At 37.6% G+C, this 19,298-nt stretch overlaps 1 protein-coding gene across 1 annotated transcript in view; it reads left to right on the forward strand.

Annotated features, from left to right (window-relative positions):
• ZFAT (zinc finger and AT-hook domain containing) overlaps positions 1-19,298 on the forward strand; it is a 77,866-nt gene that overhangs the window by 42,191 nt on the left and 16,377 nt on the right. Inside the window, exons 8-12 of the mRNA XM_063408819.1 lie at positions 1,001-1,088; positions 4,901-5,050; positions 6,887-7,060; positions 10,206-10,294; positions 12,731-12,869. Coding sequence (XP_063264889.1) covers positions 1,001-1,088; positions 4,901-5,050; positions 6,887-7,060; positions 10,206-10,294; positions 12,731-12,869 — 640 coding nt within the window. The remainder of the gene's footprint in view (positions 1-1,000; positions 1,089-4,900; positions 5,051-6,886; positions 7,061-10,205; positions 10,295-12,730; positions 12,870-19,298) is intronic.

Genomic DNA, 19,298 nt, shown 5'->3' on the forward strand with positions numbered 1-19,298 from the left:
GGTGGGTGGGTAGCTGCACCTCTCCAACCAGGTAATGTGGTACCTGGGCACCTGCCCAGCTGTAAGGAATAACTAGATTCCCTCCATCTGTGGTTTTGATAATCCACTCACAAATTAATCCACTCCATGCAGAAGTGGCTATGACCCACTCATTTGACTGAGCATCCAGTGCCAGCAGGTACTTCTGGAAAGATCAATCTCTCCAATTTGTATTATGACTGTCAAAGTTTAAATTAAAGTGTAATGGAGAAAATGCCTACATTTTTACATGGAATTAGATGCATTTGTAAAAACATGAAAATTGCAGTTAGACTAAAATTGCATAGAGGAAGAAATTACATCAGAACTCTCCAGGTGAACTTGATTGATAGTGTTAAATGTGTTATAACATCACTGACACTCAGAAAATCCACAGTAAGTCTTTAAATCAAAATAGTAGAGTAAGCCTTTATCAGTAATACATAAAATGTTGAATATTTATAAAGTAGTTAGAAATGTAGACACTGTATAAGTAATGACATCTGTCTTTGTTAACTCTGCTGCTCAATTTCAGGCCATGTTATAAATCCATGTATTGGTGGTTGTCTTCAGAAGAATAAGATCTAGTCCTTAGGTTTCAGAAGAGTGGACTTGTGGAAAAAAAAAAAAAAAAAAAGAAAAACCCCTAAATACTACTGCTTACACCAAATACATGTTCTTCTGTTATGTGACTTGATCTTTTGACTCCTGATTTTCTACAGAGTCAGTCAGAAGATAATGATACTTTTATTGTGCATATTCTCATCTGCTGTAACTTGGAGCTCTGTATTCATGAGGATTAATGATGTGCTTAGAGTCTTTTAATATTTCTCCTTCACTTATTTCACTATAAATACATTCATTTTTTCCTTAAAAACTGAACCTTGAATTATAACTTTGTTGAGAATCATTATTACTGAATAATGACTATAGCGATTATACCAGTAGACTGAAAATGCAATCTCTTTCTTTCTCACTTAAGGATAAAAAGAGTTATTCCTGTCCTGTGTGTGAGAAGTCATTTTCTGAAGATCGACTTATAAAATCTCACATCAAGACAAATCACCCTGGTAAGAAAAAAATCAAGGAAGATTTCTCAGTCTATTGCAATAAATGCAATAAATGGATAAGGGTTTAGAATAAGCAGTGTAATGTGATTATCTTGCTAAGAAAGAGAAGAATCTATTTCTAATTCAACTGGTTTAGAGTAAGAATTGTGTTGGGTTTTGCAGATGTTAGAATTTAGAATCAAATATTGCTGTTTGAGCATGTGTGTTGTTGAGTATGTCAGGTAATTGTGCTGAGAAATCTGTCTTATCTGGTGAAGGGTGAATTCAAATTAAGCACAAATTAAGGGAAGTTTGGGATCAAGCATACAGACATCCTGTAGCAACCCAGGAGATGTGAAATTCCCACTGGCCTTACATGACGTGGCAGGAATGCATTTAGGGCTCATGAACTGTCTGTAGGTGACTGATGGGAGTGCAGAGCTGACCCAGAGCTGACCCAGGTCCCATGGGCTGGGCTGGACCCCCAGGGCCAGCTGGAGTCTGCAGCAGGGCTCCTGCTGGGACCAGCTGGGATGTGCTATGGCCAGTAGGAATCTGGAGCTGGCAGGCCTTGGCTGGATCCAGCAAACTGCTCCAGACTATGTTCATACCTTGCATTCTGGTGCCCTGATTAATCAGAGCAAGTACAAGATAACATGAATGTGGTGAGTCAGTGTGCTGTGCCTGAGTAAACAATCCTTTCTCAGATCTTGGGAATTTGATGTAAAAATGCTGATGTGGGGACTGATTTAAAGCTGACTGATGTGAACTCAGCAGAGCCACATTGCTGTGTCCCTAATTTTGTGCTTCTCAGGATCTGTGTTATGTTGGATGGAAAGCCCTGCTGCTACTGCAGAGGAGGGAGAGGTGGCACTTTCATTAATTCATCTACAGTGCTCCTTATCACCTGACATAATTGCATACAAAGAAGGAAGACACTGGTCATGCTCAGACTGAGTCTGAGGAAAAAAATCCAATTAAAATGATGTAACTTGCCTTGTCTTTCTTGTCAGATATACAGCATAACAGGTAAAGCAGTAGTTTATCTTCCTGCTGCCACTAGATAGTGCTAGACCCGTGTTTTAAACAATTTCCTTCACTTTAATTCTGTCCTTAACTCCCACTTCAGCTCTTTAGTTACTAAACCTCTTTATTTGCAGACCACTCCAGAGCAGTGTGGTTGGAGGGCTTGTCGTACGTCAGAGGACATGTCTGATGCAGGAAATTGAGATGAGCAAAGGCTTCTGAGCTATACTGTAGTCAGGAGGTATAACAACAGTAAGCATAGAAATTGAATCTCAAGAACTGTGCCTTAAAAGCCTTTGTGCTGCCTCAGGCAGGGAGCACAGGAGATTTCCCTAAATAACAGGACCTGTGACCTGGCAGGACACGATGCTCTGTGCCCTTCCATGTTGCCATTAGCCTGCACTGGTCCACTGGCTGCTGAATGATCAGAAATACCAGTTAATTCTGGAACCCTGAAGTACTAAACTCATGGATTTAAATACTCCTGAACAATTCATTTGGTATCTGAGTCCCTCTAAAAAAGTGCAGTGTAATTTTTTTTTTAAATTCAAGTGGGTCTTTTAAAATCTTACAATAGAAGTAAGTTTAAAATGAAATTCTGCACTATTATTTTGTGTTTTCATTTTTCATTCATGTATCACAGATGCACAGAGCTTAAAGGCAGAACAGCAGATTTATGAGATGTATCTCTATAGTACTAAAATACTACATCTAAGATATGCCTGTGCAGTAGTTATGCAACAACCCTGTTTTAATATATGGAGGAGAATTAAGGCACAAATCTTTTTTATTTCTGTGAATTTTCTCCTTGTAATCAGGAAGAAATCCTTTATTTGTACACCAAACTTAATTACAAGCCAGATAAATGTGAGGGGTCTGATGGTATAAGCTATTAAATACTGCAGTGACATGAGTGCAGTTGTTTTCAAAAATGTAAATGGAAATTAATAAAGATGAAAGATGGGTACTGTTAACAGGAATTGAATTTTTAAATGACATACCCAAAATTAATTTCAACTGAAATACTTTTATATTTATATATCTATTTATCATTAAAAGGTTATTTCCAGAACTCTCCCTCTCCTTCCTTTCTTAGTGTCATTCTTCATGCCCCACTCCCTTGTCTCTTCTGTTTCATCAAGTAGAAAGTATGAAATCGAAAAGTGCTCCTTCCTCTTCTGTATTTGCAGAGGAGTTGAATTTTGTTCCCATAAAGGCCACAAAACCAAAATCTCCATAGACTTTGGCAGAGCAGTATTTCAAACCTAAGAGATAAAAGAGCTTGGCTTTATTGCCCAATGATTTTTATACTCAGTAGGGAAGGAGGAGTCTTGGGTTCTGGTCCCAGCTCTCAGAATTATCTACCTTTCATCCACTGCCTGATTTAATATGATATTTCTTAATAGTTCTGAGACATGAGAGGCATCAGCTTCCATAGCTCCCCACTGAGCAGACAGCCTAGCCTGCAGTCATGAATGCAGGATCTAAGCCATGAAAGGCAGAGGAGGATTCAGACTTATGACTGTATTTTTCTTTTTTTGGTACCTTAGAACTTATCTCTGCTCATTTCATGGGCTTTTATAGTTACCTTTTGAGGTTATTTTCCCTGTGCATATGAGTTCAGGCAGGATTTTTGTGATTCCATTCTGGGACCTTTCACCAGGTGACAAGGTGATTTTGGTAAAAATCTAAGTTTAGACAGGAACTTTCAAATTTAAAAGATTTGAGGCATAATACGTCACCACTTTTCATATCTTAAGGTTTAGATTGCATGAGTGTTGTACTTTCATTAAGTCAAGAGATAGCATTTCATTCATCTGACGTGCACTGAGCAATTTGATTTATTTTTAAAAGCATCTGGCAATGTTTTCATTATGCGTCTGGGCCACTGTAATTTAAACTTCATTATTTTGAACTTTTTCACTGTGACAACCAAAACATTATCTCATATGAAGGAAATACACAAAATTGAGTGTGTCTAGCTTGAATAAGAAAAGGCCAGGAGAGGAATCTTAATTGCTGTCTTCAGCAATCTAATTAAAAAGAAGACAGAGGGAGATTTTTCTTGGAGCTGTATAGTGAAGGGATGTCAGTTGAAACAAGGAGATTCTGACTAGAACTAGGAAAACAGTTTTGACTTTAAAGATGGGTAAACACTGGAATGGGCCAAGAGAGGCTGTAGAATCGTCATCCGTGGATATGTTCAGAACAGGACTGGATATGATCCCAAGCAACTTGATGCAACTTTGAAAATGAAACTGTAAAGTTGAACCTGCTTGGAGTAGGTGACCTTAGAGGTCTCTTCCAGTCACATTTATTCTGTGAGCCTGGTTTTTCCTTTAAATGCTGATTTTCAGCATTCTGACCACTGTAGCTGTGCCTGAAGTGAATTGTCTTTGGATCCCTGACATCTGGAAATCTAGGGTGAAATCTTGAATAAAGCTTTTGAAAATACTGAAGAAAAAAGTACAGAAATTTATTTTATACGGAAAGGTCACAGTAATAAAATGGTCTTTTGTGCCAGTGACCCAACCAATTTTTTTTTGTATTTCAAATATATATATATTTTTACAGGCAGTGACGACAGTGAGTTCACAAATCAGGAGAGAAAGGACAGAGCATCCTAGAAGGCCTAAAGGAAAAAAAAAGGTCTTTGTGCTCTTTGCTCAAGTCAGTTTTGAGTAGGAGCAGGGGAAGTACAGCTTTTAAAGAGTTGGACTGAATCAGGATCTAGCTGTTGAATGTTACTTACAAAGTAAATTCCTGCATGTCCTTCTGGTTCTTATTACCTTTTGCATTTCTCTCAGAGGTTTCAATGACTACTATTTCTGAGATTCTTGGCAGAAGAGTTCAGCTGAAAGGACTTATTGGAAAACGAGCTGTGAAATGTCCCCACTGTGATTTTTATTTTATGAAGAATGGATCAGACCTTCAACGTCATATTTGGGCCCACGAAGGTAAAATTCTGGTTTTAAGCTTTTGAGCATACAGTGAGTCTCATATTCCACTGAAGCTTTGCTGACATAAAAAAAAACAGATTCCAGTTCATTTCTATACTTGAATGCAAAACTTTAAGCTACATTGGAGGTTAATTAATTAATTAGTTTAATGGATTCTGGATCACATATGGAACTTCACCCTCAGAACTTGAACAGACATTTTAAATGTTCTATATAAATTAATAAAATTCTGATGCAATTTTTTTCCAAAATCTCATTCGTAAACATCTATAAAGTATTCTATGGGAGTAAGGAGGAGTGAATTACATGCATGCTCAGTATTTTAAAACAAGTAATTTTCTGTATCTTCTTATGAGTCTCTGCTGCTCCTTTTACATTTGTCCAAAAATCTTTGGTCTGGAAATCTGTTAGTAAACCAATTGAAGTCCAGTTGCTTTGATGTATACATATAAATTTGGTGAGTATTTTAATTAAATCCTTCAGAGCATGGCAGCCAGCTGTCACGAACATTGACAGTGATCAAAATCCCCTAAGATAATGCTCATCATATTTATGACTTTTTTAGGGAGAAATTCCAGTAATATGGCAACACATGGGTTACAAATGCCCTGAATTTAAAATCTTTGGGCAGTAAAATCTTGTGTCAACCCAGTTTGTGCATTTTTATAAAAGGTTGAAGACAGCTTACATGGTCTTTAGTCATGTTAGTAATCTATGGAACAGATTGCCTATGATTTTAGGTTCTTTAGCCATCCCTCTGCATAAAGGGGATAATGGGATTTGGTATCTCAGACTGGTATCTTGTTTCCAAAATGTTCCTGTATAGGCAGTTCAGTATATTTGAATGCTCTAACTGTGAGCTTTCCTGCCTGTGTAGCAGAGCAGGGCTCCTCTCCAGTGGCCTTTCCTCCATTTAGTTTAAGTAAGGCAGAATGCAGGTTAGAGAAATTCCTTGTGTATTCCGTAGACAGAGTTCTTTTATTCTGACTGGAACTGGGAACCCATGTCATCTAACTAGCAGGAGAAAGAGGTGAATAGAAATTTCTTCCAAATCAAAGTGTGCAATCAAATCTGCTTAAAGCAGACTGTAATTCCTCATGCTTGTAAATCTAATTTTAAGGTCACGAGTATCAATCTGAAATGTGCAGACCCTCATGAAATTGTTGAACTACTCTACCTGTTCAGATTTATTCAGCTTTTCTTTGAAGGATTTACTTTGTTCTTATAGACCTTCTGGTAGGTGATGCACTGGGTATCTCTGTGTGCTTTGGACAGTTTGAGGGAAGTGAAGTTTTAAGTGCTTGTATCTGCCTGAACCATTAGCAAATCTGACACTAATTAACAGTAAAACACAGCTTGCACATTTAACTTCTGCTTTCATGTTAACTGCCTTGTGAAGCAGTCCTCCTTGCAACAGGTTTCTTCACTGTTAATTGCAGTAAATGGAGAAATGGTAGTTACCTGAAGACTTCTGCAGAGAGACACCAGCTCAGCATCAATGTAGGCAGTCTGGGTTTTACTTTTAAATGAAGGGTAGACATAGCAAGGCCCAAATATCAGTATTTTCCTGGCCAAACTCAGTATCTGGCTTCAGTAGGGCGATATTGTGAAAGAACTCCTCCTTTCTTAAGCAAGTTAAGTGATGCTGTCATGAGCTCAGCATCATTGCACAGAAGCTATAGATGAAATTTCTTATTTGTAGAGAATCAAATTTTGAAGTGTTTCTCTTTTCCCATGTTGCTCACGTGATCTGAAATGTCTTTCAAGCAAATGTCCACCCTCTCATGGAAGGGTACAGCCTGGTTGTTTCATGGTGTATTTTGTGATGTTTAGGTGTCAAACCCTTCAAGTGTTCCCTCTGTGAATATGCCACTCGCAGCAAAAGCAATCTGAAAGCCCACATGAATCGTCACAGCACGGAGAAGACCCACCTTTGTGATATGTGTGGGAAAAAGTTCAAATCAAAAGGCACTCTGAAGAGCCATAAACTCCTTCATACTGCTGATGGTAAGTGCATGTTCATTAAAGCTGTTTTAAGACAATCAACACTGGCTGTACTACAGGCCTTATTAACAAATGCTTATCAGCTGAACACTTAAGTGTGATTTACAGATTTTGTTTATTCCCAGGAGACACCATTTGGGAAATAATTCAAAACTTATTGAAGTAATTTCTGTGAAAACAGCTATCTCTGAAATATTCAGTTTCTCTGAAATTTTTGTTGGCTTTGTATGCCATCCTTGTTCTTACAGAAAAATGTTTATCTCAATAGAAATTTGAAATTGCTAATAGTTCTGGGTCTAGGTCTCTTACTGTTGTGTTCTATGAGAATATTACTAGGATCCTGGTGTCTAATCAGCCAGTGGCCAACCTGGGCACTTACTCTCTACAGTCTTACATGCAGCACCTCATTTGCCCTGCAATTTTAATATTACTGTGATGATAACTGAAAAAAGCAAGGTGCACATCCAGAGAAGTATCCCATTTTATATCAAAGTTTAGAGCACAACAATACTATATTATTCTGTGATTATCATACTGGAGTAAATTGTTTAGCAGGATAAGTTGTACAGACCTTCATTATGACTTAGTAGCTTGATCTTTGTTATTCATACAATTGTGTGAAACCTCATTCCTCTTTTTATTGACCATTTAATTTACATTCTTTTTTATTTTTTCCAAATTACATCTTCAGAGAAAGCACATAATGCTGTTACATTTTTAGAATATGTTTGAAGTTTCTGTGTCAGAGATATTTTTAATGCTTATGTCTATGTGTTCAAGACATAAGGGATGTGAAAGACATCCCTTTTACATCAATATCGTACATCTTACAGGAAGATTATAGTTATTGATTTATTACCAAAGTTATTGCAGAAATGCTATGTTTTAGTAAATCACTTGTTATTCAAAAAGTACTTTTCACTATTTTAAAATAACTTGATGAGTAACAAGTAGGTCTGGCACATGCATCTAAACTTTATATCTGAGAATCAAGATTTTACACACCAAATGTAAACCTCAGCTAATTCATGGCTAGGAGAAGGAGGTAAGTTGTTGTATTTGAATGAAAAGAAAATTTCAAGCATGATCAGTCTATAAAGAAAAACGAAAAAATCTCTTCTTATGGCCCTGTAAATAAAATCACTTCATGAAGTTTCATTTCAAAACCTTTCTGTTTTGTTTTCACCATCTGGCATGATCAAATAGTCAAATTCAACCATGAAAGTTGAAATTGTTCTTGCCTGTGTGTTAGATTTCTTGAACAAATCTATGTGTGTGTAAGTCATTACTTCAGTTTATCTGAGACTGCTTTGAAATTTGATGTTGTTAAGAATAGCACTATAGTTGAGCAGGATCTAGCCATGTCTGGATTGGTTTTAAAAGTGTGAAATTAGCTTTAAACATTTAAATCCACGTGAGAAACTGTGTTCTTTTATAAGTTACTGCTAGGTCAGGCTGAAACCTTGGCTTTAGAGGCATTGTTATTACCAGGAGCCTTCTTTATCTGGCTTCAAACTCATCATCTTCTGGAATACCTCCAGTGATCTCTAGTGGAAGGTGTCCCAGCCCATCACAGGGGTGATGGGGGTTGGAACAAGATGACCTTTAAGGACCCTTCCAACCCAAACTATTCTGTGACTCTGTGTCCCTTTTTGGTGAACCTCCATTTTTGACTGGTACGAATAAATCCTAGACTTAGGCTCTTTTGCCTTGCTTTTCACACCTCCAAAACTGTTCCAGGAAATTCCCAGTACCTTTGGAAGGTGAGTTTTACCATTGACTCCAGTGAAGCAGGATATCACTGTCTGTGGAGTCTTAAGTAACTTTTCTCATTAAGTCCACCCCAACAAACTTTTCATATATTTCAAACACTTGTGAAAAAAGGAGAGGACATTTGTCACCAGGAATGTGTTTGTCAGGGGACTTTCAGCCTCTTGAGGGACAATTTCAATGTTCCTCCCTGTAGTGACAGCACTGCAAAAGTTCTTAGCAGCACACATCTAGTGTTCTTCAGTTATTTCATAAATGACTTTGAAAGCTGTTTCACTGTTTATGAGTCTTGTCTTCATGACTTATGAATCCAAGCAATTTTTGTTCAAATATCAGAGCCCTGCAAGGTCAATTTAAGTTGTGGAATATAAAGTAGTTTTGTGTCTGATTTATTCTTTTCCAGAAGACAGACTTCTCAAGAGTGACATGAAAGAAAGCAGTTCTGTAGTCCAGGGTCGTTACTGTTTGTGGTTAGAAGTAAACTAGAAAGTCTGATTTTCATTATTTTATTTAGATACCAAAAGGTTCTTTATAACTGTGTTTTATAGAAACTTTCACACTTAGTATAAAATGCTTTTACCTTTTTCATTAGCATCTGGAATCTAAAGAAACCCCATCTCTTTGTGATAATACAGAATATTATCTATTCTGCTTCTGCTTTACCTTTTGGTTCTTTTACTTTTGGAGTAGTTTTTAGCATATCCTTATTCCACATCAGTCAAATACAATTTGCCAGCCGTGCACATTTAATTCAGGGATGAAGTCCTGCTGTATTTAATGCACCTTGTAATTTGGCTGGAGGTAGCAGGGCTGATAGAATCTTAGAAGCAAAATAAGGAGAAAGAGAGTGTGAAACCCCGAGAATAAAAGGAATGAAATTGTGTTCATTTAAATCATAAGAGAAAAAATAGTTTAGTGAGAGAGACTGCTTTGAGGGGAAAATGGATTTGAATCATAGCAGTTCAGTGCTTGGGACAGAAATAACTAAACCCATGTGAACATGATCAAACATTGGTGTTTTAAGGATTTCCAAGTGTGCTTTACAAATAGCAAAGTAGCTGTGCCTGCAGTTGTAAATAATGGATTTTCTTCTTCCATTTTGGCTGCACTGTAACAATTCATTTTCTTCTTTCCCAAGTGACTATCCCAGGAGAATCCAGAGCATTTAATGCTTATAATTTAAAGATTACACTCGAGCTGTTTTTCCTCCTTCATTCTGCTCTTAGCTCTATTTAACAAAAAGTTTGCAGAGCAAGTGCCAGGCTTCTCGTATTGTACATTGTTCATTCTTAGCATTTTGGAATTTATGAGGAAATAGAATCAGTATTTTTCTGAACTTAAATAGAAAAAATTATTCCATTTCCTATTTCCATTTCAGGAAAGCAGTTTAAATGCACAGTGTGTGACTATACAGCTGCCCAGAAACCACAGCTCCTACGTCATATGGAACAACACGTCTCTTTCAAGGTAAGAAAATGTATAAATCATGCTTAAAGTTAGTAGGAAATACACAGAACTTTAGACAACAGTATTAAAACTGGCACATTTTCTTGTTTTATGACAATTAATGGTATATAGACCACTTTAATATTTTAATATTTTGGAAAATTTGACTTTATATTTAGATTTTTGAGATAGGGTTATTTTGTTCATGACCAATTCGTAATTAGTAGTTTTACTTGACGAAAATATCTGTGTGTTGCAATATGAAACAAATGTATTGAGTTTGATTGTCAGTCCTTGAGAGAGTTAATCTAATATATGTCTTAAAATGTCCTAGGGAGGTATGAAAGCAAATCCTCTATATCACTGTTCATTGCCCACCTTAATTTTCCCTGAATTTTGTATAGTACAAGCCTCTTGTACTATGGCTGAGTTCATATACTTGAAGAAAATTGAAGAGAATTAATTTTAAAACACCCCATTTATCTGAAACATGCATTGGAAAGAGTTTTGAAAATTGTTAATGTTTTCATGAAATATTTAGAGTACAGATACAGTTTATTTTAATAAATGGTAGTATGTTTTTATTTCTAAATTTCACATGGGTTCTCAATGCAATAGGTCCTAATGTAATGTATTGTGAAATATTATATTCAGTAAATAGGAATTATATTGGTTCCTTTTCCAGAAAAGATAGTCTATTTTATTCATGAAAATGTTCATTTTTATTGTGAGGCTTTATCTTAACAGTGAGCATATTTCTTATTGAAAGCATCATACTATTTTCATATGTAACATTTTTCATTATCTAACAGATCATTTTACTTCTATAAGGAGTACACTGCAGGAATTCTTAACAAGTACCATAAAGCAGCAAGGCAAGCAGTCTTTTCAATGATGGTTTAAGTTTTTGAAGACAAACCAAGTCATATAAAGAGATGATACATTTTGAACAAATAATTTTTCTGTCTTAAGTATGTGGTTGTGCTTCAGACTTACATTTTTTAAAGTTTTTTTTGTAAATGAAAATACATAATTTTTGGTTTTTGATGGCTAAAGTGATGAATATATTCACAGTGCAGTTCTTGAAATGTAGCTGGTTCTGACCTTGAGATCTGCCTACACATAAGTCTGGCAATTAAAGACATCATCAAGAGAACTGAAACTGGATTAGATCAATCAGGAGTATTTGTTTAAAGGTGTTTAAAAAGTGTTTGCCTCCTTCTAGGACAGTTGTTTGCATGCTTGTCAGACTCAGAGAAATGTCACTGCTTGCATGACCTAATGATCCTTTAATCCATGATATTTCCCATCTCCATGAACTTGCAATCCTGCTATCCAGTAGCAGGTAGCATGCATGACTTGCACAAGTGAGTGCTACAAGAGCACAGCAGCCTGTCTGGATTATTTTCTTTAAAACATGACAGTTTCAGCAATAGAAAGAGAGTTTGTATCTCTGAAATATTGAGTAGCTGAATGTTACAGTTCCCTCTGAAGCGTAAGGTTAAGGGAGTCTGAACATCACTTTTCTTCCTTATTTTTGCTGTTTGGAGCCTGAAGGAAGATCATGACCAATGAGCTTAAGAGAGTTTTCTAATCAATGTACCCTGACTGCAGACATTTCCCTGCTTTGAATTCAGCTCCTAAATGAACATTTCTGTACCAACCATTTTCTGCTGAGGAGCTTTAGGTGGGGCTGCTGTGCATGAAGCATTTTCCATCCTATTTTGAGGTACTTGACTTTTCCCTGAGGACTTTGTTCAACATCTGCATGCTTTTACAGGACCTAATGGTTGTGTCAAACTTCCTATAACTGTGATATATCTCATTCAGAAAGTTATCAAAGGTTAACCTTAAGCTCAAATGTTTGTTTTCCTAATTTTTTTTTCTTTAGGTATTTGTCTCTCTGTCAGTTTAAGATGTGTTCTTAAAAAACTAATTAATTTAGTTCCCAAAATCAGCTCACCAAACGGTCGGAGAAATGCAAATGCCAGGGAAGGGTGAAAAACAGGGAAAAGGGAAAGGAAAGGACAAAAGGAAAATAAAGGACACCTGTTAAATTAGATTGGCTGTACCATCATGTTGTACTTTCAGTTATTTAGTTGTCTTGCTGCTCTTTTTCAGACCAAAGCTCACAGCAGCTGAGTCATTTCATAGTAGAGAGGCTCCACATGGTCAGACCTGTTATCATCAATTATGAAAACACACAATTTACTGAATTACAAAAACTGGGTATTAATCTTGTAATAGTCAGAATACTTGTCTTGCACATAATAAAAAGTACCAATTTTAGGTAATATTTAGTTACAACTTCAATTTATTATGGGTTTTTGAGGGTTTCCTTGAAAGATACCCAGCCCAGAAATGAATATGGTTTCTTGGGATCAAAACATTGCAGCTTAGACCTGTATCTTGAAGAGGTGAGGAAATGTAGTCCAACATTTTCCTTTTTGCTCCCAGCCCTTCCGCTGTGCACATTGCCACTATTCCTGCAATATATCTGGTTCCCTGAAGAGGCATTACAACAGGAAGCATCCTAATGAAGAGTATGTCAATGCAGGGTCTGGGGAGCCTGCAGCTGAAGCTCTTATCCAACAAGGTACATCTCCACCATATAAGATTTGTTGGGTTTTTGTGGGTTTTTTTGCTGAACTAAACTTGGTGTAAAATACTTCTGTCCAGGGTGTGTTCTTCAGTTTATTGGATGTTATATGATAAATCATTATTCCTTTTTTGTAATTCTGAAATAGTCACCTTTTACCCTTCATTCAGTGTCCTTTGTTCTTGGTTTGTAAGGGCATGGGAATCAAAGTTTTGTTTGACCTTGCCTGTGCTATTTGTTGTTCCATACATTTATCATTTACACTTGTCTCTTTTTGTAAGTCAAGTATCACTGTATGTTGAAATGAGTGATAAATTTCTAACATTCTGCTGATAAATTTCTGTGACAATTCTGCAAGGTTGAACTCGAGGTAAGGTTGAGCAAACAGGAGGAAAGAGACTGAAGAGTAAATGGCAGCAAATTATTCCCCCACTAGAAAAATCTGGGGAGAAAAGAGAGTACAGGTAAAACAAGTTAGGAATTTTTATGCTCAGAATCTTGTTTCTGGGCAAACGGATCACAGCTTGTCTGTGTAAGTAAGCCAAGAATTTATTAGAAGTATAACAGAAATCTTGACAATCTAATTTAAGATTTATCTGACTCCCATAAGTAGTTTTGCTGTTACACCCTGGGTAGATGAATCAAAGCAAACAACTGATTATACAGTCAGGTACGTTTTTGGGTGTAAAGCTCCTTCAGTTCTAGTGCCTGGTGTGAGGAATATTGAGCAAGAAGAGGGGAAAGCCAGATTAAATATTAAATTGTGTGGAAAATATTTCAATTCTTGGTAAAATTAAGTTTCCTTCTTAGTTACTCATAATTTTAGAAAATATTTTCCCTATTTTTTAATAGAAACTACCAACTACTGGCAAAGTTTTGTCTTTTGGAATCTTCAGTTTCTGATATTGTTTAAGAGGAATAGAGACCAAAATAATGCTGCTGTATTGGATAATGAATTAAATGTAATTGTTCTAAGGTTACATTGTTTCTAAATGCTATTTCCAAATCATTAATCTAACACATAACATTTATCTATTGAAGGCATTAATCCATGGTAAAATACTGAAATCATGACACAGAGAAAGATAACTCAGTCTGAGACTCTCCCCTTAAACTTGCTCTATATGGAGAAAACGTGTAACTACAATAAGTAATCTGGGTCTGTGTTGGTTTTATTTAACATTTCTTTGTTTCCTTTTGTAAAAAAAAAAAAATTCAAAGTAAATATCTGTAACAGGACAGGAATATATAGTATAATTCTACAATTATTTTCTCAGGCAGTACAAGTCCGTGGGGAACCTGCAGTTGTTTCAAGGAAGTAATATTGGCTTGGTCAGTACTCAGAGCCTCTATTTTGTAATCACCCAGATGAAGGAAGAGCTCTTCACTATGGGGAGCTTTGTTTAACTTTCCAAATATCTGAGCACTGCAAGAAATTATTTGTCTGTAGCCACTCTTAGGAATAGATATGAGAGAATGAATTCTCCTAGTATAAATTAGGGATCATACTTGTAATGTTCAGAACAAAGAAAATTAATCTTACACTGATTAGGCTTTCCTTCCCCTTAGGGAGCCAGATAAATGCACTTCTGAAAATAATTTTTTTCCACTAAAACAAAAGAACAATAAAGTTGTTGCGATGCAAGAGTAGCCTTAAAATGGAGACATTGGAGTGAGATGAAAGAGAGAAGAGTCTTTAGCTTTTTTCTGTGGTGGCTATCCTTTTGCCATTGAACATTGTCCTTTGAACATTGGACAGGATGAAATTTAACAAGTTCAAATGTCAGCTTGTGCCCCTAGGATGGAGTCATGCCTGGCCCTAGTGTAAGGGGGAGATCAGCCCTGCAGACAGGGATCTGGTTGGCAGCAGCTCTCCAGGAGCTGGCAGGGAGCCCTGGCAGCCCAGAGGGCAAATCCCATCCTGGGGCGCATTAAACACAGCGTGACCAGCAGGAAAAAGAAAGGATCCTTGTCCTTATCCTGATCCTGCTGTGCTCAGCGTTGGAGCCCTGAGCGCAGGGCTGGGACCCACCAGGCAAGGATGTGAAGGTTCATGACTGCATCCAGAGGGAAACAAAAATGGTGATGAGGCTGGAATTCATGTCCTGTGAGGAGCAGCTGAGGGCTCTGGGCTTGTCTGGTTCAGAGAAGGCTGTTGGAGTCTAGAACATCCCTCTGGCCACCCTGGAAGGTTTGGAGACCAGACAGGGGGGTCTGGGATCTGTACAAGTGGGTCAACCAGCCTCACACAGAGCCCAGGAGGACACTGCCTCTGATCCCTGTCCATGGGAGTGAATGTCCACATTGTTTGAAGAATCACAAGCTGAGAGAATTCAAAATAAGTAGTATTTAGTTTATCATAGAATGTAAATGTAGAATCTAGGATTCTCAGTATATGGGGTTGAAAAGACAAGATGGAGGAATTGGGGAGTGGCCCCTGTGCTCCTTGTTCTTGCTCTCGTCCCCCATCTTTTGCTGAGTTGGATCTCAAGGATTGGCTTGAGCAGAACTGACATGTTAGCATAGGTAGTAGGCATTGGTACAATTTTGTAAATAAAAAGTATGTTTTGGACGGTGGTTGGGTCAAGGGTACTGTACATAAGGTGCGGGGCTCTCTGATCCGCCCAGTCTGCCGCGTGTCCTGCTCTGCTGGGGATGCCTTGCAGAGCTGAGAAAGAACTAAGATAAGGTACCCTGCCAGGGCGGCCTGGCAGAGCTGAGAAAGACCTGAGATAATGAAGAATAAACAACTTTGGAAATGTGCACTAGCAGACTCAGCTTGTCGTCTCTACCTCTGGTGTGAAACACTTAGGGCAAAGAGAAGACTGAAAACCTTATTACCCCTGGGAACAGCAACCCAGGGGAAACTCCCAGGGAACAGCAACCTTGGGGGAACCCTTAGCACCTTGGGGAACACCAACCCCAAGGAGAATCTCAGGGAATCTACAACCCTGAGAGGAGGCTGAGGGGCAACCTCGTTGCTCTGTAGCAGCTTCCTGAGGGGGGAAGGAGAGAGGGGGGTGCTGAGATCTTCTCCTTGGGATGCAGTGATAGGACATGTTGAGATGGTTCAAAACTGTGCCTGGGAGGCTTAGACTGAGCATTTCTTTACTGAGAGGGTGGTCAAACAGTGGAAGAGGCTTCCCAGAGAGGTGGTCAATGCCTCAGTGTGACTATTTAAGGGGCATTTGGGCAATGCCCTTAACAACAGCTTTAACTTTTGGTTATCCCTGAACTGGTCAGGCAGTTGCACTAGGTGGTCCTTGTAGGTCCCTCACAACTGAAACAGCCTATTCTGTTTTCATCTTTGGCAGCCTTCTTTCTCTTCCTCTCCCTACACAGCATTTATATTTCCTGTGCTGACAGCAGTGCTGTGCCTGTTTTCCACATTTACCTGTGGAAAAATCAGGCATTTTAGAGTAGTAATGAGGCATCAAATGCATGTAGGAGCTGTGAAGTCAGTCTCTTCTCAGGGCTCTGTAATGAAGAAAGCTGTCTTAATAGGTGTGATTTTCCCACATGCAGCTTCCTTTGCCAACTCAATTTCCTGTTCTGTGATGCATCAGAGGGATCTTTCACCTGGGCTCCAAACAAGATCAGATTCCTTATCATGCTATAGAAACATGAGTTTTTCTCAGTGTTTTGGTATCTCACTGGGGGAAGAATTGTTCCCTGTGGGAGACATTTGCATTTGGAAGTGACAAACATGAATCCTATTGAAGTTAATACCAGTTTTCCTGATTTGGAAATCAATTTGGAAATCAGAATGTCTTCTGTATTTGGTTCACACAGCACAAACAGATTACTGTGGACATATTATGCAGTATGATAAGTAAGTCATACTTGTCATCTATGACACCTGGGTGTCATACAAGGTAGTAAATGTTAGGAATATTACTGTGAGGTCCTGGAACGTGTTACCCAGATAAATTGTGCATGCCTCATGCCTGGAAGGGATGTCTATGTTCAAGGCCAGGTTGGATGAGGCCCTGAGCAACCTGGGCTAGTGGAAGGTGTCCCTGCCAAATGGCACAGGGGTTGGAACAAGATGATCTTTAAGGTCCCTTCCAACCCAAATCTTTGGATGATTCTGGGTGTTTCTGAGCTGTTTGGGCCAGAAGTTGCACCTTGCTGTCTGACTAGCTTCTGTTTAGTTTCAATTTACTCTATTCATAGATCTGAAAAGCAATTTTGGAAAATTATTCATGTATTCATAAAAGGAAGAAGACCTTTCAGGCCTGATATTAAACAAATCCTTTGAAATGAAGAGAGTATAAATGAAAAGGAAAAGGGGAGAGTACCAGCAAGCAAAGAGGCTTGAAAAGAAATTGAGAGGGGAAAGTAACAAAGATTAATATCTAATAAAAGCTGTCTATATCTATTTGTATTGTATTTTGCTTGTTCTAAGTTACCCACTGAGCCCAGAGTGAATTGCCTCACACTTGCTCATCTCCTCTACTCTCAGTTGGTTTTTGACTGCATTGCAGGCACTGCAAATAAACTTAATTGGAAATATTTATATGAATGTCGACTGCTGGATTGTACTCAAGATTCCTGGAATGAGCTTATAAATAAATGAATGATTCACAGAAGAGGGACTGTGTTCATTGAAGCAACTGCATCGCCAAGGGTTTAATTTCTGGGCTTGTGGTAGAAATTGGAATCACCCAGGATCAGAGAAATGCTTGGGATTTTGCAGGGTGTGTGCATGTGTCTCTTTGTTTAAGCAGAAGTCTATGATCTGACATTTATTTTAGTATTATAAAGTAATAAAGGAAAATAAATAGCATAAGAATTCGATATATTCTGCAAAGGGGGCAAGAATATTATGCATTACCCACTAGTTTTTCTACAAGGCCCTGTCTGTGTGCTCATTTGATGACTTATTTTTAGTTTCATTTGCTTTTTGCTGGGCAAGTCACATACAATTTTTCTCAAACTTGTTTCTTTTCTCCTCACTGATACTCCCTCCCATCCATAAACATTTTGTTTACATGTCTGAGAGACAGATTTTCATTTGTGTTTGTGCAGCTACTTGTGCAGGCCAGACATGAGGATCCAGTTGTGGCCTCAGTGTTCTCTTTTACAGCTGTCATCACCTGCTTTCTTTATACAAAAATGAGAATTGTCTTGTGGAGCTTTTAGGCCAATAAATAAAAACGAGCAAGTGTCAGTGGAAGAAAGTTGTGGAGCTATATAAGATCTGCCTGCAGTATTTTGTTGCAAACATCAGTTTTATTATTTAAAGTAGTAAAGGTGTGTAATTAATTGAATTTCTCTGTATGTTATGTTACCCATTATTTTAAAGAATTATCTAGAAATTAATTTTTCTGAGCTTCCATATCAAATCACTGATATGGAGTTATATATTACCAGTTGAATTCTATGCTATTACTTGTTATTCATTTAAAGTCATCATGACAAAAGTTACAGATTTAATTTACCTGGTGTGTTGTCATAATAGTTTTGATATCGAAGTAATGTAGAAAAGTGTTCACTGTTTCACAGCAATGTGTTTTCCCTAATACTCCAGATTGGTGTGAAATTAATGTAACTGGTAATATTATCTAATCTGTTCTAATCTGAACTTTTTGAGTTTCCCTTAGTAAAACTGCTTCAGTTTTGCTTGGAGATGGAATATTGAGCATCTACTTTAACAGTGAAGTTTAGTAAAGACATAGCATAGAGGAGGGTTAGTATGGTAATAATAAGTGTCAGTGAAATACCCTAGAGACCGGGTGTGGTTACATTCTGTTTTATCAAAATAAAAATTCTGTTTCTTTTCATCTAGTTATCATACGGTAGCTCTCCATTAATGTAAAATGGGATTTTTTTCTAATCACCTTTTTCATAAAGGACTGTGCAACCAGGTCTTGGCTGATAACCAGCTTCTGTGGGTTTGTCTGATGCCTTTGAACAGGATGGGTGAGAATTGTGTTTGGCTACGATGATGTGGAGGCAGACATGTGGCAGCACAGTTCCTGCACTGGCAGAAGGCACTTCCCCAGCCATTACATTTGTTACAGTGAATTCTGGTCACCTAATGCAACAATTTATCATAGGCAGGTTATTCTTGTTCTCTTTAGTCAGCAGAGGGAAAAAAGAGAAATCCTTATTTGCATAATTACAAGCAAATGAGATCTGACATTTGACCAAATGACTTTCATAAGCAAAAGAAGTAAAAGGTCTTTAATCTCATATAAAAATTGGATCCTCATGATTTCGTCATGCTTAGTTTTTAACCTGTAATGCTGCACACTCACACATCAAACATTGTGCTAACTTCATGCTATGCATAATTTTATAGACAGACAACTTTATTTACAGTTTGCATGTTAACATAAATCTGAAGAGCAAAGATATTTGAATGAAGAGGATATTAGATTATTAACTCTTCCTAGTTCACTCTGCTAATGTAAAAAAAAA

The sequence above is a fragment of the Prinia subflava genome, chromosome 1 (assembly GCF_021018805.1).
Source record: "Prinia subflava isolate CZ2003 ecotype Zambia chromosome 1, Cam_Psub_1.2, whole genome shotgun sequence".
NCBI classification, from domain to species: Eukaryota; Metazoa; Chordata; class Aves; order Passeriformes; family Cisticolidae; genus Prinia; species Prinia subflava.